The 24,214-nt window shown below is 41.7% G+C and overlaps 1 protein-coding gene across 1 annotated transcript in view; it reads right to left on the reverse strand.

Moving 5' to 3' along the window:
* The window catches only part of opn4a (opsin 4a (melanopsin)), a 37,817-nt gene extending 25,122 nt beyond the window's left edge, over window positions 1-12,695 (reverse strand). Inside the window, exon 1 of the mRNA XM_048269648.1 lies at window positions 12,531-12,695. Within this exon, the coding sequence (XP_048125605.1) occupies window positions 12,531-12,680 (150 nt within the window). The 5' untranslated portion in view covers window positions 12,681-12,695. The remainder of the gene's footprint in view (window positions 1-12,530) is intronic.
* Window positions 12,696-24,214: the final 11,519 nt, after the last annotated feature.

The raw sequence follows: 24,214 nt of genomic DNA on the forward strand, positions 1-24,214 counted from the left end.
GTTACTGTACTTAAGTAAATTTTCCAAGTATTTGTACTTTACTTAAGTAAAATGTATAGTGCATGTATAGTATGTATAGTACGTCTGATCATTTGCGGCACAAATTAATGGTAGACTATTAATGAACCGGTGGCCGGAAAAAACGTAACATTTTCCAGATTAGGAAATATTCCTTAATTGTGTGTGATTAAATAAAGATGCATAGCCTACAATTGGGGGTAGTAACGTGAGCTCATTCAATGTCTATCGTCTGCGCAAGTGAAACTGAACTTAATCATAAAGACACCTTTCTCAGCAACTTTTCTGTTCAATCAGCATAATTGGCATTACGATCCACCCGACGTTTCCCTTTGTCTACCCGTTAAACTTTAGGCTCTCGTGTTTTGCTGAATGATATTACTCAGCAGATCACCCTAGTAGATAACCAGAATTACAGTCTCTAGAATTGTAGGTCAGAATGTAAACTGGGCCACAGATGGTAAGCACAATTGCATTAACTTAAAACTATCTAGCCTAAAACTAGCTTAATTAAAATGCCACAGCCCATACTGATTTTTCCTTTTAGAATATAGATATTAAGAGAATACATCATTATGCAAATACTTTTACTTTTAATACTTAAAGTACATTTAAAAGCAGGTACTTTTTACTTTTACTTAAGTAGGGTTGTCATTGTGGTACTTTTACTTTTACTAAAGTAAATATTTATCTGTGTATTTGTACTTTTACTTAAGTACTGAGGTTCAGTACTTCCTCCACCACTGATGCCAACAAGCAGCACATTCACATGAACAGCTGGTGTTCTGACACACCACCACCACCGGTCACACTCTGTTCTTCTGACACATGCCTCCAGATCAGCTGCATGTGGATTATGTTAATTAATCAGCAGTAGGAACGGCAACTTCAAACACAATGGCTAATGGCGCCAGAGTGAAAACCTGTCATTATGGCTAATGGCGAAGGTCAATTGTTGTCACCATTGGTTGTATAAACAAAACGCTGAAACTTAAATGGCACAACCATTAAAACAGTACCTAAGAAACTTATGTCTTAGTGAGTTTGCTGAGGTGAAGACATAAAAGTACAGAAACTTGCACATGTGACTTCCAAGGCATATGTATGTCTGGCAAGCATATAAGACTGTCAAAAAAAATGCCCTCCATAGAAATTGAATGGTCCATTACTGCCTTGTCACCTAAGGCTATGTAGCTGTATTTGCTCTCTGAGTGCAGAGCACACAATCTCTGGCTCAAATAAGTCTCCGACAGCTTCAGATGTCTCCATTGTTCACTCTAATGACAGGACAGACCCTTCAATTTCCAGGAAAGAATGTCCATTTGACAAGGTCAAAGAAAAAACACACATACAGTACACTGTGAAGATAAGATCTGGGAAAATCAATTTCCGGCTGCCTGATTATGGCTAAAGGTATGGGCTTAGGATGAATAATTGTGCGTTGTCATTTAACCATTAAGTTTTCGAATCAGAGGTATATGATAGAAGATGATGTGGCAAACCTGACATCATGGCAGTCCCCAGAAATGCATATAATCCTAAGGCTTTTCTAAGCTTTCCTCTTCAGTCTTGAGATTAAAAGGCTAGCAAAATCTTGGAAAAGGGATTGACCAACTGAACTGCTTCCCTCTGGAACCCACTACTCTTTGCGATGAGTGCCATGGGATCTTTAATGACCACAATGAGTCAGGACCTTGGTTTAATGTTTCATCCAAAGGACAGCATCTCCTACAGCACAGTGTCCCCATCACATTACAATGTTTTGTTGTGCCATCTACCCAACACCACCTTAGTTTTCCAAGGAGGTCTCCCATCCAAGTACTAATCAAGCCCACACCTGGTTAGCTTTAGTAATTCAGCAGAGGGTATCCATTGGCCTGGCTGCTGGCTGGCTTATAGCAAATATTTCAAACCAAGTCCTCTAACTAATAACTGTTGTGCCTCTTCAGCATGCCTCACACCTAGTTCTTCAATATGCCCACAGACTATTGTCATTTTTTGAGTCAAGTCAAGGGGTTCAATGGGGCAATGTTTGCATGACACATCATATAAGTAGATGCAAATGACTGTCCATGCCTAATGGACTGGCAAGATGATCATATATCTATGACAACATGATGTCCCTGTACAGAGTTGTGTGCGGGCTGACAGAAATGCCGGTGTTAAATGCCACTGCCCCAGCCACAAACTTGCTCTCTCAGGACATTCAAATGGTCCAGGATTCCATTCATAAAGTGAAGTATTCAGTTACTGTCTTCAGTTCTCCAGAGCCTCATTTATACTAGTAATAGTTTGGTGGTTTCCTGATGGAAAAAACTACAGCTAAAACAGCTTATGGATTTTGGACTGTGTAATTTGCACAAGCAGTTGGCAAAGAGGAAACAGCATGCATTTCTCTCTTCTACTTTCCTCCTTATTTACCCATTCTCCCTCATCCCCTTTTTTACATCCAGTTACTTTAAAGATGCTCTAAGTGATGTCACACGTTTTTTAGGCTAAAACATTTTTTGTCACATACAGCAAACATCTTCTCACTATCCGCTAGCTGCCTGTCTCCTGAACACACTGTAAAAAAAACGCTGTCTCTGTAGACAGCCCAGGCTCAACAAACAGCAACAAAAACAAACTAGTGCAACCTGCACCACGAAACATAACAAACAGTGTATAAGTAAGTATAAGTATATATACTCTTTAGATCCCGTGAGGGAAATTTGGTCTCAGCATTTATCCCAATCCGTGAATTAGTGAAATACACTCAGCACACAGTGAGGTGAAGCGCACACACTAATCCCGGCGCAGTGTTGCAGCCACTAACCAACGAGATGTGCGTTTAGGAGAGTTTCAATTGCACAGGAGGGAGGGGGAGGGAGTAGCGAGCTAGCTCTCTGTTTTGTTTGAACGTCAACAGAAGTGACGTTGTCCAACATCGCTTATAGTACCTTTAAGCCTTTTTAGACCCTTTTTTTGTATGTTCTGGGTATTGAATCACAAGTGAACAGTGATAAATCCTGAAAAAGATTCAGTGTGATCCAATCACTCAAAGCTCTTACCAATTAGATTTGGGGTGCATTAGACCAAATATTTTTTGTAAGTTAATATGTTTGATATCTGAACTCATGTACCACTCTGTACCATTCTGTCTGTCTGCTTTATGCAGTACACAACTTGTCCAAGATTCTCTCTCAGAATATGTTAGAATAAATCAATATGATTTGTTCCCAGTCTACACTCCTAGTGATAATGATAGATTCCGCTAATGTTCCAAATTTGTCTCTGAGCTCCATAATCTCCAGTGAAGAGCAGACATATAAAGAAAAATATGTCTATTCACGGAGGTAATAATGCAATCAACCACGCAGTTCTATCAGATATATTAATGCAGCTGATGGGTATCAGCTAAATATGATTGAAGCAAGTCATTAAAGTTTGGAACATTTTCATTTGCATGTATGAACTTTTAGCTTTTTTAAAAAAGCACAGAATCTTTACAAAATATGCCCTTGACAGAGAAATCAAGCAATTATTATGATTTTCAAAACACGAGTGCACACACATACATACACACACACACATACACACATACAACCCTCTACCCATGGGACATGTCGATTTCATCACAGAGCACCTTCCCATAACCCTGACTAACAAGCATCCTTGGACTGTCAGCCTTGCGCATGCTATTTAAAAAGTACTCAGCTTCAGACAAAAATAAAGCTAATTTGCAATGGAACGCTAAAGGGGCTCTTTTCCAATTAACTCATACTGGAGTATTTGAGCCAATTAATTCTCATCGGGGCATTTGAGCCAAACAGGGTAGGTTTGGCTATTTGCCCTCACTGATTAGTGGTGTCCTTCCCAGCTCATCTTTGCGCGGACTGTAATGGAGGAACCGTTGAAGGCAACACTACCAGCGTTGCAGCGCCACATCCCGACTGCATGCTCAGTCATGAGGCTCGGCCTATGCCCTGCCTGTCCTCTGAGGCCTCAGCTTCAGAGTCTCTGCCTCAGAGTCAATGCAGCCAGCAGGATGGCTCTTATTCATCATGTCATTCAAGTTATTATGGGAGGGGAAATTACTGTTTGGTTTGCTGATTATTGTTGTGAGCCATGGGTGTTCGAGATGATGATGATGATGATGATGATAGTGACGATGATGGTGATGGTGATGGATGTGAGATGAGCACTATGTAAGTACAGAACGGATTTCTCAGCCCTTTCTTCCCTGAGTCTGAGGGGCCGTTTATACGAGAACGATTGCGAAGGAAGACGACAAAATATTTTATCATAAGTGCCTTTCGTTTACACGGCGACCCTGCCATCGGGGCTTGAAGACGCAAAAATCTGAAGACTCCTTCCAGAGTGTAGAGTTTTGAAGACTGACCGGGTTGCGTCTCCGCCTAAACGGCTAAACCAAAGATCCTTGATTACCTCTCTGGCTAAACTGTCAAATTAGAATGTCTGCGCGTGACGGACCGGGGTTCTATCACACCACCACCCAGCGGCCTGGAATGCATATCCAATCGAATATCACATACTCTTGCGTCTTCATATAAACAAAGATTTCCCCCTGAGAATGCTCGTCTAAACGCAAATAAAAAAATGAAGACGAGACGCCACTTCTGCGTCTTCTCTTTTCATCGTCACCGTATAAACGTAGCCTGAGTGCATAAAGATAAAAATGTTAGCTTCTACTCCCCAGAACAGCACACAAATCCCTGGCAAGGGAGTGCTGAAAATGAGGCGAAGCTAGCTATTTTCATTATCTGGACAATCTACTAAAAGCATTTTTTTCTTATACAGTTGTCACAGTACTTTTGCTAAATGTCTGTGGATTTCCTGCTTACTTATCACCAAAGATTCTTTGCTTATCACAAAGCTGACTAAAATATCATAAAGCATATGAAAGAAAAAAGCCAATAAGTCAAGTCAAGTCAAGTCAGGTCATTTTTATTTATAAAGCGCATGTACATAGTACAATCCAAAGCGCTCCACACAAAAGACATTGACACATAAAGACAAACAATGCTGGACGGAGCGGCGTAGTCACCAGCGTACCCGTGACATGAAGACATAAACAAACAATTTACAAAATAACAAAAGACACAAAACAGGTGACAGACAGAGCGGCGTAATCGCCAGCGTACCTGTGACATCACACCAAGACTTACCTAGCGTTCATGGGATTCGGAAAAACCTTTCTCCGAGTGAAAACATCATCATTCCGCGTCATTCACGTCACTTAATGTGTGAGTCAGAGGTCGGAAACTGGGGCTAGATTTTGCTAACAGAGTTGCCCAGTTAAATTTCGTCATCACTTTTGCCGCCACGTTGTAGTTCGTTTGTAGTCCTTGTGGCCTTTCATGTCCAACCGTTTTAATGTGAACTTGGGAATTTGCCGTTTTTGTCACTTGAAAGCTGCATATCATTCTTTCACGAGCATCTTACACTATATTTTAAGCAAATACAGTTGTTTGTTTAGGATTAGTGAGTGTATGTTTTAACCTTTGTTGTGGCATCCGTGTTTGTCACACATTCTGATGGCAAAGCATGAACACTTGCTGTCGGAAAAACAAAGTAGCCATGGGGGTGGTCCTTGTCATTCTTGAGGTGCCCTGAATGCACCCAAACACAAATAAACAGATAGACAGAGACAGTAAAGCAAGCCTGTCTTTACAAAGACAGTAGGCTTACAGAACAAGACCAGACATAAAATAAACAGACTCAGCGCTCATGCAGACAAAGATAAAGACAAACAAAAACACTCAATAAGTCCACAGGCAGGTGATAGTGCTTCGCCAGCAGTTTAGTCCACAGGTCCCCTTTCGGCCCCGGTGAGTAGATCAGCCAGCAGATGAGGGGGGCGGTGGCCGTGTGATGGCTCTCTTCTCTCCGCATCGTGATTAAAAAGTCGCTTGCAAGATATTCCCGTACGTTGCTCCTGGACAGTCCAGTGGCGAAACGTAGGCCTGCAGCAGCAACTTCTCAAGGTGAAATCCTGACACAGCTTGTGCGTTGACGTCTGTTGATGGTTGACGTTAGTGGATAGCTAGTTAGTTAGCTAGCTAGCATCACTACGTCGACATCCAGACGTCGGATGACGGTTCAGCTCGACTGACACTCAAAAGCTCACAGTCAGGTCCCACAGATGTTTTCTCTCACCAGACACCGAGAAGGTATCTCTCGTAGTGCAGTCATCAGGCATAACGTTATAGTGACAGGCAGAATCCTCACTAGAGGACGTGGATGTTGTGGTCGAGGTCTCGGACTCAAAACAGGTGTTAGGCTAGCAACAAACCGCGTTGATAAAAGCGCCTACAGATGCTCATTATGTTCATCTTAAAGAGTGCACACTTCGACAGGACACATTTTTACATAAAAAGACGAAAAAGACGAACATTCAAACATAAACAAGAAGCTAGACGGAGCGGCGTGACTCGCCAGCGTACCCAGGGATGGATTACTGCACGGGCCTACCGGGCCCAGGCCCAGGGGCCCAAGGGGTCAGGGGGCCCTGGAGCCCAAGCCTTTGCATGGAATCATTGTCTCAATATCAACAAATCAGGATGAAGGCTATGAATCTGATTAAATTTAGTATTGGCCATCCCCAAAATGCACCAGAATACAGGAAATCACATCAAAAAAAAATTGAAAAATTTCTGGGGGAGGACCCCCAAACCCCCCCTCCCACATATACGACAATTAGTGGGGGGCCTTTAATACATCTGGGCCCAGGGGCCTGAAAGTTCATAATCCGCCCATGAGCGTACCCGTGTACAGTCAAGTCAGTCTTGAAAGAAAGAAGCCAATAACATCTCTTAGTGATTCTTATTATTTAACTAAATGATGTTTTCAAAGATAGGAAGTCTTTAAATATTGTTGACAAACTGAAATAAGAATGGCTACACCATGGCAAAAGTTACACTAGGATCATATCGATGTCTATTTCCATGTAGCCAACTGTTCAACATCACTTAAAAAACTTACAAGACAAACCAAGTAATGTAATGCTTCATAGAATCCAAAGGTGCACTTATAAGTCACTAAAAACAGCACTGTGTCACACTTGACCTGGACTAAGAGCTGTTGGATACACCCTACAACATGTTTTTTTGACACCTTCTTACAGGTAAACATGTTGACTAACATAATACAGGGTGCCAGCTATATGAGATTAAAAGGATCTATCTCTGCTGATGACAATTGTTTGGAAAAATGGTCTAGGTGTGAAAGCATCCACCATGATGTTTTGTGTACATTTTCAGTTAAGGTTGTGGTGTACGCTGTAATCACCGAGAACAGATTAATGTCAGTAGAACTCAGCAAGTAAGAAACAGTCTTAGGAATTACTGCACAATTATATTAAGGACAGAAAAACTCTTTAAATGAGTGTTAGGATATAACAGCAATGATAAGGGCACGATCACTCAGGGTTTTTTTCCCCTATGTTATAGCCTATAAGATGGAGATGAGAGAAACTTGGTTCCCTCTCAAGGAAATCTCCCTCTCCAAGAGCAGCATTCAGCCAGCACCAAAGCCGCCAGAAGCCCAAAAACTGCAATCTCCACAGCCGAAGGGGATCATTTTCTGTCCTAAAAAGTGTTTTACATCAACAACAAAATGAAGATGTCGGTTCCAAAAATACCATAACTCATTTTAAACTGTTTTCATTCATTATGTGCGGGTTAAGGTTATGCTCCCTGAGAAACCGACACTGAGATGCTAACTCCTTGTTTTCCTTCCCTTTTGCCACCCCTCACCTCCCAATCAAGAACCGACCAACAACCCCCACCCCCAAATCCTAGATATATAGATAGATAGATACTTTATTGATCCCCAAGGAGAAATTCAAGGATCCTGAGATAGTTTCCATCGGTGTTAATAAGCACAGCCAGTGTGGAATGAATTCTGACAACAAATCTTTTCGGTGTGCTTGCTTCTGAGAATTGGTTCAGAGGTTTGCGCGGTGAACTCTAAAGTCTGTGAAACAATCAATGTCTCTATTTATTAATCTTTGGCTTCGTATTACAGCCCAAGAACCAATTCCACTCCGTCAACAAGAGTTAATGAGTTATCGCTTTTGAGATAAACACTATTGACCACTCAGGGTAAAATAACCACTTACATTATTATTATTTTTTTATCAATACTCATCGCATACATTAACCAACTAAATTTCTTTTCAAAAGTAGCCCTACTGTATATCGACCAGATATAAAGTTCAGTCAGGGCTCTGCTTCTGGACACAGTGTAGAAAGCTGCTACTCCTGACAGCAAGCTGTCTCTGGTCAGCGTGCTGTGGCTGATAAGAAAGTGCTTTAGCCTTCAGTCCTCAGGTGAGCTGCTAACACCTAGGTTTCTGTGCGAATCCAGCAGGATTTACCAGCCACTTCTCATCCATGTCTCTGATTCGGTGCCCACTTTTACAGCATTTCCTCTCTCCAAACATTGGATTATCCTCAGGGTTGGAGGTGATTTTTTTGAAAAGAAAAAAAAAAACTCAAATGAAATTGTGTGAGAATGTTTGATAAGACTTGAAAAAAAAAACAATGAGAACTTTTAGGCACTTATCACAGGACCTCTATTACACTCTTACAAGTAATTAAGTTTGAAGCAATCCAAAATGCTTATAAATGTGCAGTTTTACAGAGGTTTACAGAATGATATCATATATAGCATTACTCCATGGTTAATATTTAATGATGATCTACTGATCACTTCATACACTAATCAGAGGTCTTTAGAGGCTGCAATCATGTTTGGCAATAAATACCCAGTAGAGGTAAAGTAAACCATTATGAGTTATGAGTGCATAAAGGGCAGGGTGGGGGTGCTTCAGGCATGCTGGAAACTATTCCAGACTTAAAAACAATCCTCTCCATGTGCTCTCCAAGAAATACATAATTATCACTAATACCTGGTGAACGCTTCCTGGGCAGAAAACAAGGAAACAAAAGAAGCAACCTTGAGCCCATCTCTGCTACAGCTGAAAACATGCATGGGACTGACAGACCAGAAGCCTTATTGATGAGGTCGAATGTGCATCCCTTCAACATTCATCTGCCATCTGGTGATCTCGGTACGTGCCATCACAGAGTGACACGACACACACGAAGAGATTAGCTGAATGAAACCAGGGAGTAGTCTATTTCAGGAGTCTAAGACGAGCCAAAGTGTTTATTAAAAAGTGCGGGTTTGGCCCACTCACATCCTTAAAGGAAGTGGTCCTTTGTCTTTGCATGGGAGCATGTTTTCCTGGGTTTCAGGATCCCATTGCCCATATCCTGTGAAATCCTGATTTTTTTCGCTCAGTTGGATGGCAAAGGTTCTTTGGCCAGCCCATGATCTGAGTTCTGCGTATCACAGGAAACTAATCGAAAACAGACTCCTCTGCACAAACTTGCTTCCCTCTTTCAATTTCTGGTTATCCTCCAGGGATTATTGTTCAAATGGCTGTGGTTGAAAATCACCCATCGTCGATAAGAGATATCCTGAATTGTTAAAAGCATTTCATTGCAATGTGAACACAAACAAGGATCAATACAAGCACTGGTGCATCTTTGTGCACACAAACACAGGGAGAACAAACAAACATAACAACCCCCACACACACACACACACACACACACACACACATACATACACACCAACACACAGACTAAGCAAATGTTTAGAAGGATGAGCAATCAATCAAGTAAACTAATCCGTAAAGGACTCAGTTTCACCCTCTTGATCTCTTTTCTTGGAGTATTCTCACCATCACTCCCATGTTTTACAGGCACACACACACACACACAGTCACAGGCATTCACAATAAAACTGGTTGCACTAATTATGACTGCAATAGTTAGAACTCTTACCCACTGCTGGTTTTCAATGGCAGCACACCCCTGGCCCTAAGAACATGTTGCTACACAATGCTGCCAGTGAATAGATCAAGAACTGGTCTGTCAATTAATTTAATTATGATTGGTGAACCTATGTTGGTTTGAACCTTGTTGGTGAACCTATTCTATGTTTTTTTCTTCTTTTTCATTCTTTTAATCTCTCTCACTTCCGGATTCACATCTATCAGGGGCTTTATTGTCAGCCATTTTCACCACTCAACAGGTGAATGATGATGGATGGGGCATCAATGCCGCCACATGTCTCCTGCATGTAAACACAATTCACCCATTACTGGTATTGATGCCCCAGGTCTATATCACTTGACCTGAAACCTCTGCTCGGAGGTGATGGTGGGAAAGCAATTTTCTGCAGTCTCTGCTGATTTCACAGTCATGTCTTTGTCTGGAGAGTATCTCAACAGTGTTTGTTTGAATTTCAATCCATATGTTTTTCAGGGTACACTTGAATGGACCATGTCATGTTATGTCTGTAGTATATGAAATATTGCATAATGGAGGATATTGTAGCCACCTGACGTTGAGCAAGTAGCCTAATACACATTGTGGCTACAATACAATTTTTATGAAATGAATGAGTTAGAATAAAAATGTACAAATGTACAGTGCCCCCTTCTGTCTCACAGAGGTGGTGAGTGTGACTCTTATTTCTCATGTGGGGGAAACAAATAGCGTCTGTTTACAATAATACTGTTCCTTTCATTCATTTAACCGCGGAGTGTGAGCTCGTCAAGCCACAAAATGTCATTTGTAGGCCTACGGTGGCACATGCAAACCAACCATCACCCCAACAATAATTTATCTAGGTCTACTCTAAGTTAAGTTAAAGTCGCGATATAAAATAAAATAGATTAAAACGGAGAAAAAAGCCATCTGTCTTCCAGTTTCACAAATCAATTATTCCTTCAATTACGGCGGGCTCGAATCAGCCTTTATCTTCGATGGCACACAACTCTCCGCGTTATCAGATGGGTTCGCCGTGATATTAAAAAGGAAATCAAATTAGATGAAACGCTGTCACCTGCCACACACAGACAGATATTTTCTTTCAGATCACCTCAGACACCGCCAAAACTGTGGAAATATTTTGACCAATGGTAGGCTAGTCTTAATTACCTGATAAAAATGAAACCAACCACAAATCACTATACTGTGTCCAAGGTAACACAGATAGAACACAGAAACAGTTAAAACAGTATCCTAGCGCTAAAACAGCAGAATCATGGGTCTGACACCACCCACCATAGCACACATCCCTTCTTTTAAATGTCTTTGAATTACTGGGAATGCGATTTGCATTATGCGTTATGCATAGCAGCAGTGGCATGCAAGTAAGGCTACTAAACTAATTAAATCTAGTCAAGATAAGTATTAATTTATTTCTCTCTTTAATTGAAACCCCTCCACCCCACGAGACCCACCCCCTTTCTCTCACACACACACAAACACACACACATACCTTACATTTTTCGCCTTGGCCATGTAAAATCCCACCCACGTAGGCCTAGAACAATGCATAGACCAGAAATGGATTTTCATTTGCCTGACAAATAGCCTATCCACTGTAAAAATAGGATAGTTCCTTGAAGAACCTCAGTGTTACTCCAAGAACCCAGGGGCTCTTCTGAGAACTCAAACGTGCCTTGATGCTCTTAGAGGTCTCTGCAAGAACCTTAACGATTTTTCAGTATGAAAGGAGGTTCCTCAAATAACCCAATTTAATCAAGGTTCCTGGAGGATCTCCAGCTGAGAAAGAATAATTTTCTTTTACAGGCCTATATTGCTGTGTAGCCTAGGCCTAACTGATTCAAAACACATGCTAACCTAATCAGATAATATGATGCTAGACCTGTGATAGGCTATGACAACAAAATAAGAGTTTTGATGAGTAATCGTCTATAGTTTGACTAGATTACAATAATATAATTGGACAAAATACACAAAATTATGGAGCGCAGAAGCAAGGCATTATTGTGTTTTGTGGATCAATCTGATAAGGAAAGGTTAATTTAACTTATAAATGTTTGCGTATACGCTGTCAGGATGCATAAGCAACAAATGAAAACAATAAATTAAAGAAATATTCTAAACATATATTAGTGATATGAATTGCACACAGAGAAATTGGTGATAGTAGAGGTGTTCTATAAATAAAACTGGTAGTTACATCTGTTTGTGAGTAACAAGTGTTTGAGTTTGTTATACCAAAGGATATCCCTCGCAGATTAAATAATGATGAGAAAGTCATGCTCTTCATCTCAAATCAAAGTGCCCCAAACATTCATAAAAAAAATAAATAAGTTATACTGTGATACTTCTTGATAATTGTATCATAAGAATATAGCATACCATGCAAAAAAAGAACTTTGCCCCATGTTGTTAACCTTAACTTTATTTTTTTTTCTTTAGGACTATGCATTCATCGCGCGGCATATATTTGTATGCTCCAGATTTCATTTAGGAAGGATTTCACGATCCATTTGGAAAGACCGATACAATAACACCTGAAGCAGACCTTGGTCAACAAGATTGTCCAACAACAGTCGCTGCCTAACATAAACAAAAGTCATACGAGAAGGCAGTCTAATGTGAAAACAACGGCAAACTCACCGAAGTAGCCACAGGATTCAGGTCAACCAGCCGGTACGCGCTGACCCCGGAGTCGTTCCACGCAGACACCGTCTCAGAGATTTGGGTGCAGTTAGTATCATGAGATGGACAAGGAATGATTTTCCTTACGGAGTGCAAGTCGCCGCTCATCCTGACTCCAGCAACCCACACGAACAGTCAAGTCAATGGCAGGTGCGATTAAAAAAGAAGCAAAATCAACACTAAATGGGGAGCTCTTTCAACAGCAACATACACTTAAATCACAGACCAGTCACTGGCGGTCGCATTCAGGCCACATGCGATGGCACTCACTAGTCTAATCACTACCACTACCTCTGCTTTAACCACTGCACGCGCGTGTTAGCGCGCGTATGAGCTCGAGCCAGCTGTGCGTGTGAGTAGCTACAGCCACAGCAGCCACTGTCAAACCGCGCGCCCTGCTTTCATCTGCCCAAGCCTGGTGGTGTGCATACTTATACAGTTCCAGTGAGGCGTAAGCTGTGCGCTCTGCCTCCCACGCAACGTAACACCACAGGCCACCCATTGGGAAAATGGCTCATTTTCTATCAATATTAAATCTAAATCAGAGTGGATTGTGTCAGTAAACATTATAGGTCGATTGTTTTGTTTTTGATTCTGTTCAGTTAGAGGTTGAGTCACCATTTTCGTTAAATATGTTGCTGTGTTATTCATGTGAATACGATTCTGAGCCTTGACCTAGTTGTTGCAGTTTTTATACAAAGAATTTGTAAAGTGCAGAATAAACATCTGCAAAAATGTTCTTTTTTGAAAAGAGGAATGATTTCTTTTTAACTCTTTGGTCTGTGAATCTATATAAACTTTTTTCCCCAAACTTTCCCAACTCAAACTCTACTGTAGCCAACATCTCCACGAAATAAAAATAACTTGACTAAACTGAATTTCTTCTGAAGGATTTATAAGTTTTAGTACACTTGACAGCATTTGGTGTTTAAATCTGCTGAAGATGGAGATTTGTTGTTATAGAAAATAGGTGACAAAAAGGTATCAACCTGATCTTTTTCAACCTGATATCCAACCTCATATCAAGCTTAGGTTTGCCATCTGCTCCTCTGTCAGAGATACACTCACCATTAAAAGCTAGGGTAACTGGTGGCCCCATCACTGGCAGTAAACTGGGTCACACGTAACTTCTCCTTATGTAATTTAGCCACCTTACCTCTCACCAATGTTAAGGATGAGATCTGTTAATCAAATTTGTGAATGTTACCTAAGTTACACAAATCAAGGACATCTTTACAATCCATTTGTCACTTAGATTGGCCCCTGGTGCACACCTCCAGGTGTAGAACCAGACTATCAAAGAGCAAAATGTGTCATCATCAACAAAAACAACCAAATAAACAAATAAGTAAATATAAAAATAAATCAAGAGCAGCAGTGTGACCTCACAGAGGGGGAGTTGTTGGCCCATGGGGTGCCCACTCAGGAACACCTGAGCCCAGTCGACCGGAAGGGGACAGTGGACTGTGTGTGTGTGTGTGTGTGTGTCTGTATGTGCATCCACCAGGCCTCTCCGCTCCTCACAGCTGGGGTCTGGATGTGAGATATGACCCCCTGATCTGCTGGTCTCGACACCACCCCTGCCCGAAACTGTCTCATACACTTAGTGCTAACGCTCCACCGGCCAGGTCTTTGAGTCTCGTGGCTCAATGTCTGTCTGTGTGTGTTCATGTGTGTGTGTGTGCGTGCATAGGTGGGTGAGGAGTGTGTTTGAGAGCATTCTTAAAAGTAGGTTCAGAGGCAAATCTTGAATGAGCAAAATCTGATAGTTCAATGTAAAACAGATAACTATAATACAATACATTAACCTCAAAAAGAAATTGTTCTGTAGTGTGATCCACGTGTCCAGGAATGATTGGTTCCCCTGTTCATTCTTGTGCTTGGGGAGGTAGGTATGTGCCATTAAGGTCACCATACTAATCTCCACCTCAAAGGATAAGCATGGCTCAAAATTCACTGCATACAGACCTGATGTCTACAGTTCATGTCTTTGCATGTCAATAATACAACATGGGTCACAGTATTGACCATTTATATTAACACTGGAATTGGAACAAGGAGTTCTTTTTGTGCAACATATCTAAATTGCTGCCTGACCCTCTCTGCAAATATCCCGAGTCATTCAGCCAGCACAAAAAGGTCAGCCTATGGGATGAGGACATGTTAAACTAACAGATTAAAGCTTTGGTTAATCAGCACAAAGTCTCGTAAATCCCCACTTGTGAGGTCCATAATTCTCCATGGCAGGTTCATGTGCCCTGCCCTAAAAAAGGTTGAGAAAACTGTGTCATACCTGACGCCATATATATACCAGTCTATATATGGCATGGAATCATTCTGGATTTCTACCAGTGGCTCATTAATACACACACATTCACCCATAAACCCACTCAAGTACACAATATTTAAATTATTATTATAATGATTATATTTATACTTTAACTAGTTACATAAAAAGAGTAATATTTTGCATTATAAAGAACATAAATTAGTTATTATCATGTTATTATTTGTATTATTGTTTGCTTGTTTGTTTGTTTGTTTGTTATTTTTATTGCTGTTTGTTTGTTTGTGTTGTTGTGTACCTGTTATGATTATCTATTGTTGTATTCTATTGTATACATTATTAAAGCTCTAAATAAATACATACAGACGATAACAAAAGTAAACTAATTCAAAATCAGCTGCAGCATCTTCATTACATGGGCACACATATAATAAGAAGCTCTGCATACTAAAAGATGTGTCCACTGTTAAAAGAAACAGGGTTGTACACAGTCTGTCTCTGAAATATGTAGGTCAGTGAAAAAGGGCCGTCCTTGATGAGCTGACGAGATTCACTGATGATGACATGCAGATGTCTGCTGTGAATCTCGCAGACTCTGAAGCACAAGTAACACAATCAGGTTGTGGGGGCGGAGGGTCATCATCACCACCTCACCTCACCTGGTCAGAGCACTCCAGGAGGGGAGGTTTGATTAAAGGAAGTAGGACTTCTCCCGGACTGGACCTCACTCACAGAACAGCAAGGACTTCTGGATGATTGACACCTGACGCAAAGAGCTCCAGGGGAGTGGGAAGGGGGACAGATTTGGCGGTGAAGGCCAACTCCCGCCCCTGCGTCCCTTACTCTCTTTAACCCCATGTTGAGGGAGCAGGACAACACACATATCCTAGAGGACATGGATGAGTGGAGGTCATCGGGATAGGAAGTCAATCCAGAACCCAGGCTGGCGTGGACAACAGGATTAAAGATGAAACGGTCTGGGTGCCCTCTAAAAGGGTTTCAGAGGAGGAGAGACAGAGAGAGAGAGAGAGAGAGAGAGAGATAGAGAGAGCGAGAGAGAGAGAGAGAAAGAGAGATAGAGAGAGAGCTCTATGTATTAAGCCATAAGTGCAAACCTTTCAGCACCTCGATCTTTGCTGGTGATTTGAGAAAAGCACTCTTTTTCCCAAACAATAACAGCTGACCACAACATGTTGTGTTCAGGCCACATTTATCTGATGGCTGATGCTAGGCTAGCTAATTCAGCCAAAAATATACTCAGTGGGCTGCCACCATCTTTGAAAATGGTGTCCAGCATGTGTTCACTTCAGCCCGCATGTTCACAAACAAGCAAATTACAGTAGGTGGCACATTATCCATTGCCACAAACTGGTGCCATAGAACTATATAATCTAACCTCTGCAGATGGACAGTTACATTGAAAGGAGATTCTGTGACCCGTTTCCCCAAGCCAGAACAACCAACCAAATACAATCACATGGAAGACTTGGTCCACCAAAATTGATCTTGGTCTTGATCAATTTAGCAGTGATTCAGCAATATGGCATGAGTGAGTGTGGGGTTGGAAAAGGATATACCTATGGCTGTGGCTCGACTTCAAGCACAAGGTCGGAGGCCAAGGGCTGCAGAAGGTAACCAGAGCCCTGGGTATATCATTTACCAACCCCACGATCACAAGGTCCATATGACTTTTACACGCAAGTTCTACTTCAACTAATCAATTTTGTATAAGTTGGCTAACAGCCAAACCACAGCCGTGGGTAAGTGCTTACCACATGATCTGATATTAGCTTATTGTTGTTGGACCTGGACCATTATATATCATTTCAGTCAAGGACGACATCTTTGCAAATAAACAATCACACTGGTGTGATGTCATAGCTGTGCAACTTGGAGAAAAGACACAGAAAAATCTTGCTCACGCATACACAGTTCTACCAAACATCTTTGGCTCTGCTCACACACAACATGAACAAATATTTGTTTAATACAATATGAAATCAAAGGGGTTGGCATCATAAGATGGACAAATGAGATATTATTAGCCAATTTTATGTTAAATTGAAATCCCAGGAAAAGCAGAGCGAGCATGGTGGAGCAGTGCTAGTATCACTGTTCTAGGAACAGCTGACCTATGTTCAACTCCCAAGCTGTAATACTTTACTTTAAGTTACTGTAAGGCCAAATCCACTCTGAGAATGATTACATCTAGATGAATGGTCAATGGCATTATTTGCCCAGGTGGCCAAAAAGGCAAGTCACACCACAGCTTTCCAACTTGAACTGTTTGCATCCATGGACTGATTATAACAGGCACCCAAGGCCTGATCACAATGCTGCTGATTGCATCTCCTGTGTCCTTTGATCATTTTGACCCAGACCTTCACCAGGGTCAGAGGGAGACTCGAGAAGAGTGGTATTTCAAGTTTGTGTAATTGTACTGTATATTAATGCAAAAATTCATATATGATCTCTAATTGATCCTTGTTATATGGGCAGCAATCTGATCATGGTTTCATTACAATCTGAGATATGTTCCATAGTTTTATAGCTCAACTAGTCCAATGTCCAATTCTTGAATTTCCCCATGGGGATCAATAAAGTATCTATCTATCTGTCTGTCTGTCTGTCTGTCTGTCTGTCTGTCTGTCTGTCTATCTATCTATCTATCTATCTATCTATCTATCTATCTATCTATCTATCTATCTATCTATCTATAAGTATCTATCTATCTATCTATCTATCTATCTATCTAATCTCTACTGGGCCTTGATTAATGGTATAGTGTTATCTTAGGGCCTCTGGTCACTGGCAAATGCAATGAGTTTTAGTGTGTAAAACCAAAACACCTTCGGGTGTTCGGGAGCTTGGCTTCTCTTCTCGGCTCTGCTCATCTACTCTTTCACACTCTTTGTCTCTGCCTTCCCTTCCCCTTTTCTGTCACTCATCCCAGGTTTGGTTTTGTGTTTACTTGCCAGCTGTAAAATTTAAGCTACCGTGTATTGCAGTATTAAACTGTTCTTACCATACTGTACATATACTTATTGGTGTGCCATGCCTTTGCTTTTAACATTTGGTTTATAAACTGTTTAGTTATACTGTAGGTTGTCAACTAATTATGGAGTCAGATTACGAATGTTTTCTACAATATTCAAGTCTAATGCATCAATACTGTCCCATAAAGTTCTGACACGCCTGAACCTTCCCTTCAGCTGTTTTCCGTGGTAACATTTTGACGGCCTTTACAGTACTACTTTATTTAAAGTAATCACTAAATGTAAAGTAAATGTGGAATTTGGCACAAATACACCTTTACTTCAGTACTAAAAATCATACTTAGTATTTGTTCAGAATTATAGATTTGTTCTGGATATGTATGTGAATGTCTGTCCTGCTTTGAAGATACAGGCTGTTGGTATACCTGCTGGGCATTGCTGCCTGATGCACCTCCACCAGTGCACTCTATGCAAGTGTGTTCCCCTATACACCTATGGGCAGGAACGGGTCATCAGCTGGGGACCACCAGTCACTGATGTTTCGCTCCTTTAACCCCAGCACATCTCTTGGTGGCGGAGCGATGGCTGGTATCTCTACCTGCCACCCCCTGCTGATTCCCTAGGTGTTCTGCCCCCACCCTCTTTCTCTCCTCCTCAGCCACAGCCAGAAGCTGCCCCTCTCTGCCTCCTCCGCCAGTTCCTTGATGGCTTTCCGGCTCCCTGCTCCTGTGCAGCGAACTGTTGAGGCGCCCACAAAGCCCTGATGGTAATTTTGATACCATAGATTTAATACACCCCACCTCAACAGGGCGTGTAATGGCTTTCCAGCCAGCCTTCTGACACTCTGCTGCCAGGTCTGCATACTTGGAACGTTTGCGTTCATTGGCAGCCTCCATGCCTTGTTCCCACAGGACAGTAAGTTCCACCATCAGGATGGTCTTGTCTGGAACTGACCACAAGATCAAATCTGGCCGGAGCGATGTTTCCACTATCTCCCTTGGAAAATGGAGCTGTCTCCCCAGGTCAACCCTCATGGTCCACTCACCACCGGGTGAGAGGAGTCTTGGTGTTGCTGTCTGGTGGGTGGGTTTGGGATCTTCCCCAGCTCTAGCAAAGGAGATGTGCCGTCTCACTGGGGCAGGAGGTTGGTTGTTGGCCTGTTGTCTGCATGCCTCTGCCACCTCTGCCAGCTTTTTCAGCACCAGGTCATGCCGCCACCTGTAGCGGCCTTGTGACAGTGCCGTCTTACATCCAGAGAGGATGTGCTGGAGGCTTGCGTTGATGGTGTTGCACAGGGAACAGCTTTCTTCCGCGCCAAACCATAGGTTGAGGTTTCGGGAGCAAGGCAGAGTGTCATAGGTGGACTTGATTAAGAAGCTGAGTCTGGCTTGGGGGGTCTTCCACAGATCTGCCCATGACATGGGCCTGCCTGTGACGCCTTCCCAAGACATCCAGCCTCCCTGCCGGCTTTGAGACACAGCTTTGACACGTAGACGGTCTTGTTCCGTCCTTGCCACTTCTGCCACCACCATGGCTCTCTGTTCCTTGGAGGCCTTGGACCAGAAGAGGGGGGTCTCGCCTCTCCCCAACCCTGCTCGACCTTCCTGGACTCTTCCAGTGACCTCCTGGTGTTTTAACCTGCTGATGGCCATGTCAACCTCCTCCTGGGCTTTCCACTTCCTCCCTGTTCTTACTTGGGCGCTGCATGGTCATGCAAGTCTATTCTGTCCCATCATATTAATTTTGATCCAGTGCCATTACATTAATCTTTATCCTGGACCATTATTTTGGCTGTGGGGCAAAGTATTTCAATGCCAGTAATCTAATTGGTCACCCTGTCACAAATATTGACAGTCTACATGGATTGATATACAGTACTGTGCAAATGTATCGGGCACCTTACATGTTTTGTATCAGGCACCTTATATGTTTCAGCAATGCTATAAAAGGCCCATATTGTTTATTTTTCACTTTCTTAATTAGGGCAATTTAAATACACATAAAATGTAGTTTTTGTTGTGATACCAGTCCATTTTCAGTCTCAAGCTACTATTAGATTTGTTGTTTTAGCAATGTTATAATGACTAATCACCAAGGGAGAAGTTCTTGATGGAGCTGTTGTTGCTCCCCACCCAGGGATGGATTACTGCACGGGCCTACCGGGCCCAGGCCCAGGGGCCCAAGGGGTCAGGGGGCCCTGAAGCCCAAGCCTTTGCATGGAATCATTGCCTTAATATCAACAAATCAGGATGTAGGCTATGAATCTGATTGAATTTAGCATTGGCCATCCCCAAAATACACCAGAATACAGGAAATCACATCAAACAAATTAAAAAAATTCTGGGGGAGGACCCCCAAACCCCCCCTCCCACATATACGAAAATGAGTGGGGGGCCCTTAATACATCTGGGCCCAGGGGCCTGAAAGTTCATAATCCGCCCATGTCCCCACCCAGGTGGGCATGCCTGGCCCACCATGCCTGGCCTACCAGAAGCTGCGATGTCAAGAGCATTTTGGCAGGGCGCAAAGTGGAGGAGACACCTGAAAAGCACTGTGCATCTCCAGTGGCCCTCTTCATTGTATTCCCAGGTGGTAATATAGTGTCAGCTTGCCTCATCAAGGTTCTTTAAATAGAAATCTTTGGCCACGCATTTCCCACATTAGGTGAGCAATGAACTCTTTCAGCTGTAGCTTTTCAATGAGATCTTCGATCTGTCAAAGTGTCGTCATCTCCTTCCCACTTCTGATACCAATGTGTCAGAGCCAGAACCAGTAGTCTACCAGTACCAACCGACTTCAATTCCCCCCTGCGAGATTGGTCATTATAACGCTGCAAAAACAACCAAACAAATGGATCCAAAGACTAGAACCTGAACCAGAAATGCACAATTTTTGTGTTTTTTTTTATATTCCCTCATCTTCTGGTTGAATTCTAATAAAGTCAATGAGAAATAAACATATATGGTCAATTATAACATTGCTAAAACATCAAATCTAATGGGTGCCTAAACTATTTTGCACAGTAGCCTACTGTAGGTAGAATAACATTAGGCAACAGGTATTTTTCTGTGTTTTGTGGTTGTGGGCAAATACAGTAGGCCTAGGCTATATAACATAATAAAACAAGAGAGCAGTGATTACATAACGTCACATTTAACAGTTATTGAAGAAGAAAATTGAGTAAATGGAGTAGGGTTCAATTTAGCATGTGACGTATAGACAAGCAAGAAGGCTGACAAATGATTGTGTGCATAAGCACATAGGCCTATAACCTCTCTCACTGAACTTGTCTTGAGTTAAATGCTGCGTTGCTTAGCAACAGGAAATGCCAAGCCTAAAATTGGAGCTATCTTTTGGGGCAGAGGATGAACAAAAAAAAATCTAAGATAGAAAACACAATTTGATTTTTTAATTCGATTAGCTGGAAATAGAACTGTTGTATACAGTAATATGGCACTCATGATCATGGGGTTGGTAAAGGATACACCCATGGTTGTGGTTACCTGCGGCACTAGGCCTCCGGCTTTGTGCCTATTACCAAACCACAGCCGTGGGTAGGCCTATATCCTTACCAACCCACTCTCACTTGTGCCATATTGCTTAAATACCAGGGGAACTGTATACAGGCTATTTAACTGCTATGACAAACTTAACCGGACGGGACAAACAAAGGAAAGTCAATACAAAAACATTGTGCTGTGTGTTTCTTTCCTCCATTAATTTATTGAATTTATTGAGTTGCATACATAAAGACAGAAACGGAAGTGGGACGTAAGAGATACCTCAACAAAGAGAGTCGATGTCCATGTAAGGCATTCGTCATGCGAACTGCCTTGACCTCTATATCAATATCATGTGGCCAAGATGGTTGCTGGGAGACACAGACCTGGGGGAGCTTTTTACTCTGCTTCTTTCCTGAGACTATGTTTGACCCATGTGTGCAAAACGGACGAGACACTAGAAAAGAAAAATAGCTTCATGCCTTTAAATAAAGAAAAGGACAATGTGTTTGACAACAAACAACCTCCCAAAAGCATGTCCGTGCGAGAGCTCTCTGAGCAGAGCTCTCTGTCGTGCGGCGCAGCTCGGAAGACTTGCCAGGGGCTTGTGCTTATGGATTTGCGTGTCCCAGCAGACTATCTCTCCACACATTCTGTTCTGCTGTGTCACATTGTGTTTTTGTCACATTCTGTTTTCTTATGCTATAGAGCCTACTGCAGTGTGAGATGTTGTGTTTTCATTTTAGGATGGTCTCTAATCTCATGATATTTCATGTCATGTCCTGTTGTATTGTTTTTCCTGATCTGTGTTTTACTGAGGTAAATTCGAAAAGAATAGTCTTAAATTGAAGAGAATATTTGGAATCATTTTGATACACAAAAGTGAATACAACTTTGATTATAGAGACAAGAGTAATTAATTTGGATATACGAGTACACACGGTTACATTAAAACAACTGAGTATGTCTCTCTGTTTGCATGTGTTGTATGCTGAATGCACATCTGGCTGTATCTGTATGATGGAACTCATAAAGTACACAAGTGTGTACAGGACTCCTAATAACATGCTCTAAGGCACAATACCCTCTAAACAAACACTGGCAGATTTGAGGTTTACTTTGTCTCAGAGCCAAATCAAAGATGATATTGCTTTGGGAAATAGACATAGATGTACACAAAACAAACATACTCTCTCTCTCTCTCACTCACACAGACAAACACACACACACACACACACACACACACAGACAGACACACGCAATGTGTGCAAACGAACACATACAAACAAACACATATGCATCAGACACAGACATTGTGTGGAAAACATGAATAACAACTCATGTCTTCACAATTTTAATGCAACATTGAAATAATTACTTAATCATTTATAATGTTGGCAGAAACACACACACACACACAAACACAGCAGAAGGAGAGAGAGAGAGAGAGAGAGAGAGAGAGAGAGAGGAGTCTGCATGTCTCTCCATTAAGTGCAGACGATAAACCAATGATGGGTCAAGGGATTTGGCGTTCTTATACAAGCAAATATAGGCATTACTGTGAAATGGCAGTGATTCTACAGGATCCATGAGACCTATAAACAAAACAGCGACATGTAACTGTAAACCAAGCCTTGATATAGAGACAGTCAAAGTCACACCATGTCCTATGCCCAAAATGCAGAAACAGGGGTAACAAATTTAGTTTTGAAATTTGCATTATTTGATAATGTTGCAAAACGGTAAGCAATCCAGTGGGTTCTAAAAGTCTAAGCAGACTTGTGGTTTCAGCTATCTTTATTTTTATTCGGTGCATAGAGGCACTGTGGTTTTTCAGAGAACATATTCATGAGTGACAGAAAAACAACAGATAGGGAGGTGACGCCATTCCTCCTTTGCGTGTTCCCCCAAGCCAAAAAAAGGCATTTTGTCCTAGACTGCACTTTTAGCACCAAATAAATGTCCTCCCACAAGAGTTCCAGTTTCTCTGAGAATTTCTTTTTAGCTCTATAAAACGGTCACATTTGTGCTTTCCGTTCATTTTACAGCGTGAAAGTGAACAGAAGACAGAAAGACAGCATATTTTCATACAGGTCATCCCCCTACAAGTGCATGTCAATCTAAGATAACACACAATAAAAGATAATAGGATTCAATTACAAAGCTGTTGTACAACCCCAAAACAGAAAAAGTTGGGACATTGTGTAAAATGTGAATAAAAACAGAATGTAATAATCTGCTAATCTCTTAAACTCATATTTAGTTGCAAAAAGGACACAGACAACATATCAAATGTTGAAAATGACAAATTTGACTATGGCATGGAAAATATATGTTAATTTTGAATTTGAAACCAGCAACATGTTTCAAAAAAAGTTGGGACAGGGTAACAAAATGCTGGAAAAGTTGTGTAATGACAAAAAAACAAAAGGAAGAATCTAACGATTGGGTATGAAAAAGAGCATCCCAGAGAATTTGCTGAAAAACAAATTGGATGTCCGTGGTCTTTTGGACCTCAGATCACTGCATCAATACCAGCCCTGTTTCCACCTGTCATTGTATGGGCTCAGGAAAACCTCTGATAACCATTGTCTATGTGCAGTTTGATACTCAATTCAAAAACTGCAGCTAAAATTGTAACAGCAAAAATTGTATTGAGACATGATGCAGAAAATACCACCCTCTTCTCTGGGCCTGAGCTTGTTTAAAATTGACTGAGGTAACGTGGAAAAAGGTCCTGTGGTTAGAACAATCAAAGTGCCATTTTTTTGGAAATCATGGACTCATCTGGGCTAAAGAGGAGAGGGCCTATCCAAGTGTCCAACCTATCCAACTTGTTTTAGTGCTCAGTTTGAAACC

This window comes from Alosa alosa, chromosome 18, assembly GCF_017589495.1.
Source record: "Alosa alosa isolate M-15738 ecotype Scorff River chromosome 18, AALO_Geno_1.1, whole genome shotgun sequence".
In the NCBI taxonomy this organism is placed as follows: Eukaryota; Metazoa; Chordata; class Actinopteri; order Clupeiformes; family Clupeidae; genus Alosa; species Alosa alosa.